Genomic DNA, 11,789 nt, shown 5'->3' with positions numbered 1-11,789 from the left:
GCGTGGGCGAGCGTTGACACGCTGGAGATCGCTGGCAATGTCAACTATTTAGATGGTATCTGAGACGTGTATCCACTTGCGTATGGTGATGATTGTATCTACTTGTGTCTTGTTTGTGTTACACCAAATGAGCAGACAAACTGTCTAAGAGTACTATCGTACAGTATGGCCACTCCCGCTCCCCACTGAAAGTGCCGCCCACCCCCTCTCGGTTACCTCACAGTTACCGCCTGTCAAAAACGCGAACAGTCGACCTGTCATATCTCACTCATACAAGCATGGTACGCGTTCACCTACACGAGCTTAGATTGTGTGCTAGGAACGCGCCTCTTTCATATATTTGATCGCCAGTGTCCGAGATGTGCTAAGGGGCTACTCGTACCTACACAACAAGGGGGGTTCAGAGTTTCAAGGGTCGGCAAAGCATACGCTCTTAGTGCGTTTTCACATCCGATACGATATCGGATGTCGGAAGAATTTCAAAGGCAAAAATCAAAGACGGTGGCTGTATGGGATATCGGTCCTACATCCGATATCGGATCGGATAATGTGAAAATGCACTTAAGAGCTTATTTCCATGGGGAACGGTGATACTCGTACCTACCTACACAACAAGGAGTTTCAAGTTCCTTAAGGAGTTGCTTATTTCTATGAGGAACGGCGATTGCTTCACATCAAAAGGCCTACACTAGAACAGCGTGCGTAGCCGAATGGCACAAACGCTCACGAAACGAAACGCTAGTAGATATCTATCTCTATCGCTCTTGCGTATTAGCGCGACAGAGCCAGATTACCTTTCGCGGCGTTTCGTTTTCGTTTCGCGTCGGAGAAATGCCATTCGGCTACGGGGCCAGCTGATGAAAGCCTGAAACATTCAATGAACGCGTCCCTTTCTTTGACCACTAAGGCTTCATAAATTCGGTAAGTACCTAATACTCTACCGCGACAGATCCATTTGGGTTTCGATATCTATGGTACCATGGACATAAGTACCTAAGGGAAGAGTTTGTAACTCCTGCATACATCGGTAAATGCGGGTCATTTGTATAGGCATAGCACAGTGGCCGGGCCTGAGGTCATAATTCAAAAAAATGCATGTGTTATTTTTGAATATCCAATGGTTGTCTATTGTTCTCCTATAAATGTACTTTAATTAGGTATTAATAGTCCCTGGATAACTAATTAATTGCATTCTCTTACGAACCTCGAAAGTGACCATAACAGCCGTTTGTGCGCGCTCTCTTATCAGAGACTCATTAAGCGATCGGTCATTAGTGGTGAATTCCTGTTTAACTTGTGATATCAGTGATTATTTGTAATATGGATCTTCAAGAGTCAGGTACGTTATTTTGTTTTACATGTCTATTTTGTAGATCTAATGTAAAATATAATTATAGTAATGGGCCTACGCCATGACTAAATTGCATGCAAAATATTATAAGAATATTTTGTTTCCTTAAAGTTTCAGTTATTTTATTACATTCACGTATGGATGAAATAACGTTGGTTTGAAAGTTTGATCTTTTTTGATTACAAAACATAAAGCTTTACTTGCAGGAATGTGCAGGACTAGTTTTTAGAAGCCTGCTACGCTTAAGTAAACCGTCGCGTAGTAGTGCTACGGGAATAGTACGAACCAAAAATAACCTTCTTTTTTTCCTTTTTCCAGATGATGTGTACGTCGGATCATTTACAAAGGGCTTAGTATTTGAACTTTGGTTATCTACAAGTGGTACAAATATAGAAAGGCGTCATCAAGTGCTACAACATCTGATTGAAATGGTCCCAGATGCAGAGAAAGTTGATACTGGAAATTTAGAAAATGTTATTAAGTACGTCTGTGAACGAATCGCAGTTTCTTGGAAATCTTGTTCGAGAAAGAAAGCTGATGTTCGTATAAAACATTCTGTGTGGTTCAAGGAGTTACAAAGTGTTCAGTTGTTAAAAAAAACAACGCTAAACAGGAATTCGTTGGACGTTGAATTAGGCCAACAATCGTCATCGGGATCTTTACCTGCAACCGGACGGCCAAAAAAAGAATTTGCAGTTTGCAGTAAGCGGTCACAACACAGGATATCGAAATTTTTCAAGCATCCCTCTGTATCTGCTGAAATCACAGGTATACAACAGGACCTAATCGAAAGATGCGGAACCATTTTAGAGTGTTATAATCTGGCTATAAAATAAATGTTGATAAATTTGATGAGTGTGACATAGAAACGGCGAAGCAATTAATGAAGGTTTACAGTTGATATCCTTTACCTTCCTCAGTACATAAAGTGCTTTTACATGATACCATTGTCATTGAAAACGCTTAAGTTCCTATTGGCGAACTGTCGGAAGAGGCTGCGGAATCAACCAATAAAAATATAAAGATGTTTAGACGCAATCACACGAGAAAAATGCCTCGGGATCTTACCAATAGAGATCTTATTCACAGGATATTTATTAAACTCTGATGCTTTAGTAACTTTCAGTAGAAAGTTGCCCCGTAATAAGAAAAATACTGTTTCCTTTGATGTTTTAAATTTATTAGATAGGACTGAATAACCTAGAATTTTAAGTCTTAATTTTGTTTGTTGTAAATTGTTTTATTTTTGTTTTTTTTTGCGTGTCATTTATCTAAATTGTATTTTTACCTTAAAGTTAAGAAATAGTATTAGTTGATATAGACTTTTACGGTTTTATTTCACTTTGTATTATACATGTAAATAGATATAATTGATTTTTTTTTCGAATTTGTTAATAAATTTTATATGTAATATACCTAAATACGTGTTTTATTAAATCATACTAATACAATATATTATATTTAAAGCATTTCTTAAGAGAAAACAAGATAACTAACACTTTGATCAATTATGACCGCCTTACTTAGGCGCGCCGGCCACTGTGCATAGTTAAGTGACATCTAGCGACAATCACGCGTCAACTAGCGTAAATTATCAGTACTGCTACTTGTCAATAGATGTCGCGATGAACGAATAGTCACCATTTTTAGCTAATATTACAATATATAGTACATACATACATACAATCACGCCTGTATCCCATAAAGGGGTAGGCAGAACACATGAAACTACTACAGCTTCAGTGCCACTCTTGGCAAATAAGGGGTTGAAAGAAAACGAAACTGTGACATTGCAGTGACAGGTTGCCAGCCTCTCGCCTACGCCACAATTTAACCCATATCCCATAGTCGCCTTCTACGACACCCACGGGAAGAAAGGGGGTGGTGAAATATATAGTATTAATCACTATTCTGTTTTCAATTCCTTCTGCTTGTAATATAAGTTGTAAACTTATATTAAATTTTTGGCAGACAAGACACAGTTGCCACCTAGTATCGAGTAGTGGTACTGATAATTCACGCTATTTGACGCGTGATTGTCGCTAGATGTCACTTAACTATGCCTATACAAATAACACGCATTTACTGATGTATGGAGTTACAACTTCCCTTACTTATTCCCCTATGATGGTATTAGTGTCTTTTTTTTTTTGCTGACTATCTTCTTTATTTACATGAACATATTTACATAATTATACAGCGTGTGTATTCCATACGGGCGAATATCTTAATCACGATTAGTATCGGATCTAAGGAGCCTAACATGATTTTTTTTTGAATAGATGAGATTTTTTTTTCATACATAATAATTCAGCACGCAATGTATTATGTCCACATCAATTAGCGTACCTACCTAAACGTCATTACGACATGACATTTATGTCATGTCAAATTAATTGGATGGTGTACATTGCTGTTTGGCCAGATTTCAAAAATGTATTACTCTTAATTAATATATAACACTTTTTAACAAAATGATTATCCTATACGATTCGTACCATCAGATACTATAACTGGGTCAAGCGCGGATCCAGCTTCGTGCCCAGGGGTGGGTCACGTGGTAAAGGCCCAGGCCCCAGGGGGGGATCACGTGGTCAATTTGTATGGCCAAGCTAGGCTCCAGGGGGGGGGTCATGACCCCCATGACCCCCCCCTGGATCCGCGCATGAACTGGGTACATTATTCGCCCGTATGGAATCCACACGCTGTATAAGAAACTAAGACTAAACTTAAAAGCTAACTAAGTGTCTTAGGTGCGCGACGTTGATGAACTATGGATGATAGGCGATGCAATGCCACGACGCGGCGGCGGCCATAGCACCTTTGCAGACTTATATCTATGTATACTCTGTCAACCAAGTCTGTCAGTAAATAAGAACAAAGACAACTATATGCATCCTTTTCTTTAGGGTGCTAGAGAAAAGGATACCTATAGTTTTCTTAGTTCTTATTTACTGACAGACTTGTTTGACAGAATATATGTATATATCTTTACATAAGTTTTTTTTTATTTATTTATAACAAGAAACTTACAACTATTTTATACAAGAAACAAATCCGCCAAACTGAGGACAGTTTGTTGGCGGATAAAGCGCTCGTTAGAGATGGGCGCTGACGGGTAAATACCGGGAAAATACCCATATCTACCCAATCTACCCGGTATTTACCCGTATCTACCCAAATGAGCGGGTATAAAAAATAATATATGAAATTAAAGATTATTCTTAATTTACATGACTGAAATATATTTTCCTACTAAAATGAATATATATATTTGACTAACTAATATTAAAATGTTAACAGAAATTCCAAATATTCCAATATATCATGTGTAATTTACCACATTCAATTAAAAAGTTGTATTCCCCAGATGTTTTAGGCCCACTAAGTATTCAAATAACTTACTTAACTTAAACACGGTGGACAGACAAATGCAAATTCATTAGCCAATGAGGTCACAGCTTTGCAAAACGCCAGGTAGGTGCATCCGTATTGAAAGGGTGCAATTAGTCACTTGACCGGTCAGTTACTTTTTTTATTTTTATTTATGGCATACTTATACTTTAGTTTGTACTTAGCTAAACAAGCGCCACGTCCACGTGTGATTTTAATTAACACTTGCTTTGAATTCGGACTGTAATAATGCCTTCTATGTGACTTCGGCTAGATACTGGACTTCGGCTAGATAGTAGGCTTTACCAAACAAACAGCTCCCAAGTAACATTTTAGTGCTATAATTTTGGTTTTCGACGCTAAAAGCTACTATAGATGTCGTATAAAGGTTTTCGGCGTGCCCGCCTGTCGTATAAAAGCCTCCAGTAACACCTTTTAGCTCTATAAGCTTATACCGCTAAAGGTGTTATTAGGAAGTGATGTAAACGTTTATATCACCATTTTATAGAGCCGCTATAGGCCTGGTCTATAACAGGATCAAATATGACTACTATAGGTCTATATTATTGTATAATAGTGTTAGGAATCACTGCTATGCAATCAATTTGCGCTATTAAGGTTCCCGACAAGCCGCTATAGTTGTTACGTTATACAGCTAAAAGGTGTTATTAGGAAGTGATGTAAACGTTTATATCACCATTTTATAGAGCCGCTATAGGCCTGGCAGGCAATTATGGTCGCGCGATAAATGATAAAACATCTGGCCGTCCCTATCGCACTTACTAATAGTGCGATAGGGGCGGCCTGACATTTTATCGTCTATTGCGCGACCATGCTACCCGTGCTGGTCTATAACAGGATCAAATATGACCATTATAGAACAATATTATTGTATAATGGTGTTAGAAATCACTGTTATGCAATCAATTTGCGCTATTAAGGTTCCCGACAAACCGCTATAGTTGTTGTGTTATACAGCTAAAAGGTGTTATTAGGAAGTGATGTAAACGTTTATATCACAATTTTATAGAGCCGCTATAGGCCTGGTCTATAACAGGATCAAATAACCTACTAAAGAACAATATTATTGTATAATAGTGTTAGGAATCACTGTTATGCTATCAATTTGCGCTATTAAGGTTCCCAACAAGCCGCTTATAGTATAGTAGTTGTGTTTTAACAGATTTAAAACCTAACTATACCACTATTTTGGGATATAGTGGCTTTGGAAAACACTGCTATAGTATTTAACACTGTAGTAGTGATATGAATACCATTATAGAGCTATTTTGCTGTATAATGAAGTTTTCAGGATTCGTTTATATAGCTTTGAAAAGCGTTAATAGTCGTTTTCTAATGCCTTTTATATCTCATCGCCGTATGGCGTATACGCCACAATGACTCTTTTATATCACAGAACTGTTGAATAATGGTTTCGGTATCTCTTTTAAAACACAATAGCGTTATAGCTGAGTTTACTATATGTTTTATAAACCAAATCATATATATAAGAGTAGAAAACGATTACTTTTAAATGATAATTTTGACCTTAAACTTTAACTTTAAAAATACACATAGCGACCAATAGTAGTTTAGATTTGTCATACTAAAAAGAAAACAACATTTATTAATACTGTTTAAAAGATCTTTCTATAGTAAAACATTGAAAACAAGTATTGTTTTCTATATAAAGAACTTATAAGTTAAACTGGATTATAGTTAAATTCTCATGCAACCCTAATTGAATCCACGATGGCGGGCTTATGGCAGTGAATGCGTATGATAAGTGATATAGTCGAACTATAAAAGCGTATGTTTTACTTCTTGGATCCATAGTAGAAACTATGGTGCCAATAATTTTATTGTATTAAATTATATTTATTTATTTTATTCAAAACATGTATAAATCGAGGGCGCATTTAAAATACTCCATTAAACTAATATTCTTTTAACGGTAAAATTTCCATCGCATACCTTTTTGCAGTAATGATGGAAGTATACGAAATCCAAATTATGTTAATTGACACTAAACTTCACAAGTTCACACGCCACTTTTCATTAAGTTCCTCGTTTAGAACAGTTTTTGTTATATATTACACACATTAAATTATTTTATAAATTTCGCATTAAAAGGGACGGCAACTGCTATTATAGAACAAAATAACCCGTATAACGGAATCTCAAATGCTACTATAGCATAAATTGATACTATAATAGGCTACTTGACCCTTTTTCAAAGTATGTCTTATATTATTAATTACCGTTTAATTAAACGAAAAAAAATAGTACCATATTTTATTAAGACTTAAAAACCCGCAAAAAAATTATTTAAAGTTTACTTTTACGTGATCAGGCAAAAACTACATCAGCCATATTAATCTATAGAATATCTATGACATGATGTCAGTATATTTAGAAAAAATATTTCACACTGTCACACCCGTCAACGACTATGAATTTTAATACAATAGAGGTTGCTTCTACGGAGATCAGATTACTACCTCTAATTTCCATAGTTGATCTGAATTATGTGACGTCACTCCATTGGCCAACACCGTTTTCGGAGTCCATAATTAAAAAAAAACATACACACATCTTTAAATAAAAATACGCAGTCATCACGCACTTTTAATGCCCGCAAGCTATAAATATTGATTTCTTAAGTCAAATACTACAGAAAACATTACTTTGATGTGCTAAATTCGATACGAGTCTAGTAGCCTATTGCGTTACTGTGTCCTCTTTGTCAACAAATTAGCACAATAGTCATCATTACATCACCATAAACGACCTTAAACGTCACGGATGATACTGCTATAGGCCTATTATATCACTAAATGGCTGCATAATTGCGCCAAATCGGCTCTACAGTACCAATATAGACTATTTATAGGACCATTTAGTGTGATTTAATTTGGTGTCCTCGACCACTATAGGACCAGAAATTGTTACTTGAGAGGAACTATAATAAGCACACAAAATTTCATCCCCATCGGTTCAGCCGTTTAGGAGGAGGAGGTAACAAACACACAAGCATGTCAATGATATTTAACAAATTCCTTATTCAATACGAATACTTCGATAAATGTTTATAGAACTATATTAATAAAATATAAATATATTATACAATACCAAGAAAACATTTTTTCACGATTAAATTCAATTTATGACCCATTTTATTACAATATTTATTTATACCCACCAATTAGGGTAGAAAAGGTAAATATCGGGTAGATTGGGTAAATACCCGGTAAATACCCGATATCTACCCCGGGTATTTTCCCGCCGCCCATCTCTACCGGAACCAAAATTAATGCTTATTAAATAAGGGGCCGTATTCGAACCGTTTTACAAATGTAAAGTCGCATCATCCATACTGGGAAAGTGTGTGTGTCTGTTTGTTTGTCCGTCTTTCACGGCAAAACGGAGCGACGAATTGACGTGATTTTTTAAGTGGAGATAGTTGGAGGGATGGAGAGTGGCATAGGCTACTTTTTGTTGTATAATATTTATTCTCACAGTCTAGTAAAACCAATGTTTGATTAAGCTCCCTGCCGGCCTAGGCAAAGTCATACAACTCATACATAATCATTAACGCTTCCGGTCAACTATTTTGTCGCTCGCATCACACCCAGTCTATGGGAAAATGCGCATATTCTAAGTGCTAGTTCAGACACAGCGGAAACCGCGCGGTTTGCATCTGTTTTAATAGCATCTCTCATCTTATTTTAATAGCATAGTACCTACCAAAGACCTATATAGAGTGGGGCCTGTAACAAAGGCGAATAATTAAACTGTAGGCTATTCTCCTTATACTGATCAACATTTGTTCGGCGACTTTTAAAAATAACTTGTATTTTGATTTTTATCATTTATCATTTTTATCATTTTTTTGATTTTTTTTCATTGTATTACGATTACAATAAAACCACGGTTTCCAAGCCAATATAAACTGCCGGTAACACTTATAGTGTTGCCAAAATTAACCTCCGTATTACCAAGACAGGATATTCCACAAGTAAACTCCAAGAAGATAGAGAACAAGGTCATAGCCGATCCCACATATTACAAGAAAGGCCCAATTGATGTAATTTTAGGAGCGCAAGAGTACAGCCAGTTCCTGCGAGAAGGATTTGAAAAGGTAGAAACAAACATGATAGCACAGGAAACGGAATTTGGGTGGATATTATCAGGCTGGCGGATAACCAACATCGTGAATCCCATGAAAGTGTTATGCATGACATCGTTTAATGAGGAAATCAAACAATTAACGGATTTTTGGGAGCTTGAAGAGGTCCCGAGAAATATTGAATTGAAGGAAGAAGATCGAATTTGTGAGGAATATTTCAGTAAAAGCACTGTAAGAGGGAAAGATGGAGCATATACGGTCCGCATTCCGTTGAAGAATCCAAACCTTGAGTACGGGGAAACGCGTAATAAAGCTGCGGCACGACTATTCCAACTAGAAAAGTCATTTAAGAGAAATGACGTCCTACGGAGCCAATACAACGAGTTCATGGCAGAATACCTGCGTATGGGACACATGAAAAAGCTTAACAAAGCTGAATACGGCAAAGGAAAGTTCTACATACCACATCACGCAGTAATAAGAGACGACAGCTTGACCACAAAGTTAAGGGTCGTGTTTGATGCTTCTAGTAAGGAAAAGGGATATCTCAGTCTAAATGAAAATATATATAAAGGTCCGCGCTTACAACAAGACATATCAGACATTTTGTTACGATGGAGAAAGCATGAAGTGGCATTTATGGCGGACCTGGAGAAGATGTATCGATTCATAAAAATTCACCAGTCAGACTTGAAATATCAGAGAATACTATGGAGATGGTCCACAAGTGACCCAATCGAGGAGTATGCCTTGACCACAGTAACATATGGAACAGCCTCGGCACTATATTTAGCTGTCAGAACCCTGCAGCAATTAGCACGTGATGAACAAGAAAGCTATCCATTAGCAAGCAAAACAACACTACACGACTTTTATGTGGATGACATTTTATCAGGAGCAGATAGTGAAGAAAAAGCCAAGATATTACAAGATCAGTTGATAAACATGTTGAATGCCGGAGGTTTTAACCTAAGAAAATGGTCATCGAATAATATAGAGTTATTAAATAACATCCCAGAAGGAAGTAGGGAAGACGACATGATAAAATTACCACAACATGAAACAAGAAAATCACTAGGCGTGATGTGGTCACCAGCAGAGGACAACTTCCACTTTCAAATAAAAATCACCAATACCGAAAAATTAACAAAACGATTTCTTTTATCCGAAATTTCCAAAATATTTGACCCAATGGGTTGGTTGGCGCCGATCATAATAGGAATGAAGTTACTAATTCAAGAGTTGTGGTCAAATGCAATAGATTGGGACACACCCGTAGACGAAGCCATAAAAAAGAGATGGGAAGAGTTTTATACACAAATCAAAACGATTGAAACAATTCGCATACCCCGTTGGATAAAACATAAAACCACAACAATCGAGTTACACGGATTTTGCGATGCGTCAGAAAAAGCTTACGGAACGGTGATATACAGCCGAATTAAGATGAACGGCCAGTATTATGTTTCTTTGTTACAAGCGAAATCCAAAGTGGCCCCAAAAAAGACTAAAAGCACACTGCCCCGACTAGAGCTTTGTGCAGCACATCTATTATCCAAACTAATAATAAAGGTGAAGGACGGCCTAGATTGTGAAAACGTAACAATCCATTGTTATACAGATTCCATGATCACTATCGGCTGGATCAAAGGTGAAGCAGGAAAATGGCAAACCTTTGTCGCGAACAGAGTATCAGAGATTCAGAGAAGTACGTCAAGTGAATGTTGGAATCATGTGAAAACTACAGAAAACCCAGCAGATGTACTGTCAAGAGGAATAGAACCACGAAAGTTGGAACATCATGAGCTATGGTGGAAAGGGCCCAGCTGGCTTCAAAATGAGGAGATACCACATACCAAGACCATAATAGAGAAATGCCAAGAAGTTAAAAATAACCACGTTACGATTACAGAAGACAAGAAAGAAAAGAAAATATGGGAAAGATTTTCACGGTTTCAACGCATGATACGGGTTCTGTCGTTTTGCTACAGAATAACACAAAAAGAACATGAAGAAGGGAACATGTTAACGTACGTTGAAATACAACAAACAACAGGCAAAATCCTTAAACTAGTACAACAGGAAGCCTTTGCTGAAGAATATGAGGCATTAAAAAACAATAAACCAGTCACGAAGAAAAGTAAACTGCTGTGTTTGGATCCATTCATAGGAGACGATGGGTTAGTAAGGGTGGGTGGACGACTACACCACTCACAGTTGTCATACAGTCAAAAGCATCCAATTGTTCTACCGCACCACCACCACGTATCCAGAATGCTAATTAATGAAGCACATCTTCAAACGTTGCACGGTGGGAACAAGTTGACAATGGCAGTCGTAAGGCAGAAGTATTGGATTTTGGGATTAAAAAGAATGACAAAATCTAGCATCCGCAACTGTGTTAAATGCATACGGTATAAGGCAGCCACGGCATCACAAAAGATGGGACAGTTACCAGAACCCAGAGTAACTCCGTCTCAAACCTTCAGCCATACTGGTGTCGACATGGCAGGACCAATACAAGTAAGGACTACGAAAGGCAGAGGGAATAAAGCTACAAAAGGCTATATCGCAGTATTTGTCTGCCTTGCAACAAAAGCCATACACCTAGAACTGGTAGGAGATTTATCCACAGAATCATTCATTGCTGCGTTGATCAGATTTAAAGCAAGACGTGGCCACATATCACATATATACAGCGACAACGGAAGAAATTTCGTAGGTGCAGCAAGGATGCTACACACGCAACTATTAGAAATCATGCAATCACCGCACGTCCAAAATGCCGTAACTACGATGGGAACACAATGGCATTTCAACCCACCCCTCGCACCTCACTTTGGTGGGATTTGGGAGGCAGGAGTCAAAGCAATGAAGTATCATTTGAAGAGAGTAATAGGAGAGTCAACATTAACA

At 37.5% G+C, this 11,789-nt stretch overlaps 1 protein-coding gene across 1 annotated transcript; it reads left to right on the top strand.

Moving 5' to 3' along the window:
• The first annotated feature begins 1,200 nt into the window (after window positions 1-1,200).
• On the top strand, window positions 1,201-2,549 carry LOC125231499. Its single transcript, XM_048136989.1, has 2 exons — window positions 1,201-1,339; window positions 1,670-2,549. The coding sequence occupies exons 1-2, from the start codon at window positions 1,321-1,323 to the stop codon at window positions 2,185-2,187; spliced, it is 537 nt and encodes a 178-aa protein (XP_047992946.1). The 5' UTR covers window positions 1,201-1,320; the 3' UTR covers window positions 2,188-2,549.
• Window positions 2,550-11,789: the final 9,240 nt, after the last annotated feature.

This window comes from Leguminivora glycinivorella, chromosome 11, assembly GCF_023078275.1.
Source record: "Leguminivora glycinivorella isolate SPB_JAAS2020 chromosome 11, LegGlyc_1.1, whole genome shotgun sequence".
Classification (NCBI taxonomy): Eukaryota; Metazoa; Arthropoda; class Insecta; order Lepidoptera; family Tortricidae; genus Leguminivora; species Leguminivora glycinivorella.
Note: the sequence above shows the minus strand (reverse complement) of the source record. Positions and strands in the feature narration are given on the sequence as shown.